At 42.5% G+C, this 1931-nt stretch overlaps 1 protein-coding gene across 1 annotated transcript; it reads left to right on the top strand.

The window, feature by feature from the left end:
* Positions 1–674: 674 nt before the first annotated feature.
* On the top strand, positions 675–1073 carry LOC147943876 (uncharacterized). The gene has a single exon (XM_087512400.1). The coding sequence runs from the start codon at positions 675–677 to the stop codon at positions 1071–1073; it is 399 nt and encodes a 132-aa protein (XP_087368526.1).
* Positions 1074–1931: the final 858 nt, after the last annotated feature.

Genomic DNA, 1931 nt, shown 5'->3' with positions numbered 1-1931 from the left:
CTTCCTGAATAAGCCATTCAAAACCTAAGGGAGATCACTGTTAAAGCAATCCATCTCCATGAGGAAGATGTCACTGAGGAAAGTGAGGTTCAAGGTGGGGAGGATTCATCAATAAGTGAAGCCCAGAGTGAAGGTTTAACTGAGCAGACTGAAGTAGGGAAACCACTTGACCACGTGCTCGAGCAGCCACTCGACCGAGTGCAAGATCGAGTGGTAGATCGAGTTGAAGACACAGAAAGTGTCAAGCCTGTTAAGTATATTCCTCCTGCTTACAAACCACCTCTACCATTCCCAGGGCGTTTCAAGGCACAAAAGATAAGGGAACTAAGGGAGATCATTGAGAAAAAGAACAAGAGAAAGAGAAAGCCTTGAAAGAAGAGGTTGTAATTGAGAAGAAGGAAGTGATGGCCATACAAGAGGTCATCATTGCTTACCATGAAGAAGAGAGAGGACCTGCTTTGGAACAATATGCTCTATACCCTCTCTATCAGGATTTTTTACTTGAGATGTCAAAGAAGAGGGCTCATGACCAAAATATGAAGGATTTGAAAGAGATTGGGAAAGCTATTGTCCCAACAAAGCTTGAAGATCCAGGCTCATTCAACTTACCCTGTTCCATCAGCTACATGCACTTCAATAAGTGCCTTTGTGATTTAGGAGCTTCAGTGAGCTTGATGCCATACTCAGTGGCTGAGAAGTTGGGGTATGAGGACTTCAAGGACAGCAACTTCTATGTCAGTCTAGCAGAAGGATCCAAGAGGGATGTGGTTGGAGTGATTGAAAACCTCCCTATCAAAATAGGAGAAGCAAGGATCCCAACCGATTTTGCAATCATGAGCATGGAACAAGAGCCTGAAGACCCTCTTATCTTGGGAAGGCCATTCTTAGCTACAGCTGGGGCTGTTATTGATGTGGAGATGGGGACTATAGAGCTCCACCTGACTGAAGACTTCACTATGAAGTTTGACATCAACAATCCCACTAATCTGCCTTCAAAATATGATCCACCTTACACTATCAAAAGAAAGGAGGATCATGAGGTCTCAAGTGAGGAAACTGCTTCAAGGGGTTAGCTAACCTTTCATGAAGATTCAGTGGAGAAGCTTAAGAATTCTGTTCAAGAACTGACTGCTTTAGTCAAGGATCTCCAAGTCAAGCTGAACAAAAGGACTTTGAAGAGAGCAAGGCCAAAGCTCAAGGTTAAAAAGAAACATGGTTCAAGTGCTAAGGAGGTAGTGATCAAGAAGGAACACAAAGGTTATCAAGTAGAACCAGGGGGATTTCATCACCTCCTTGGTCTCTAACTCAAGCCTGAAAAGGCAATCAAAAGTCAAGCTTAGTGACTTTAAACAAGCTCACTAGGGAGGAAGTCCCTAAGGTATCCCTGTATATATTGCTTTGGAATTTTGGTATTTTGATTTTTGCTTTAGTGTTTTCATGGTCAGGGAAGCAAGGGAGTCTGAATAGAAGAGGAAGGGACAGCCACTAGAGATTCACAGTCCAGCTCGACCCCCCCACTCGGACACGTACTCGTTCGAGTGCCGGTCGATCGCCGTCGTTGAGCTGCCCCAATCTCCATCTCCAAGTCATCAACAAGACCCCAACTACTCCTTTGACAGCATGCAAGAGGATGTGGACAACTTCTTCCACAACCCTTGAGGTACCACTATCACCTTCACTTGTAAATACCATTGCATCTCATATTATGTTTTGTTTTTGATCTTGAATCCTCTTACAAATTTCTTTCACACAGAGGACTATGTGATTTAAGTTTGGGGGAGGGTTTGAGATAGCATTTGACATTGTGTTTTGTATTCTTATTTCAAATTTTTAGCATCCTCATATTAGTATTTGCATAGCATCTAAGGCATAGAAACACCCTAAAAATTTGAAATATTTTTGCAAAAATCTTTATAAAAAAGAGTGTTCAT

Source organism: Camelina sativa, chromosome 5 (assembly GCF_030686135.1).
Source record: "Camelina sativa cultivar CO46 ecotype springtype chromosome 5, ASM3068613v1".
NCBI classification, from domain to species: domain Eukaryota; kingdom Viridiplantae; phylum Streptophyta; class Magnoliopsida; order Brassicales; family Brassicaceae; genus Camelina; species Camelina sativa.
The sequence above is the reverse complement of the archived record's forward strand: the minus strand, read 5'-3'. Positions and strand labels throughout refer to the sequence as shown.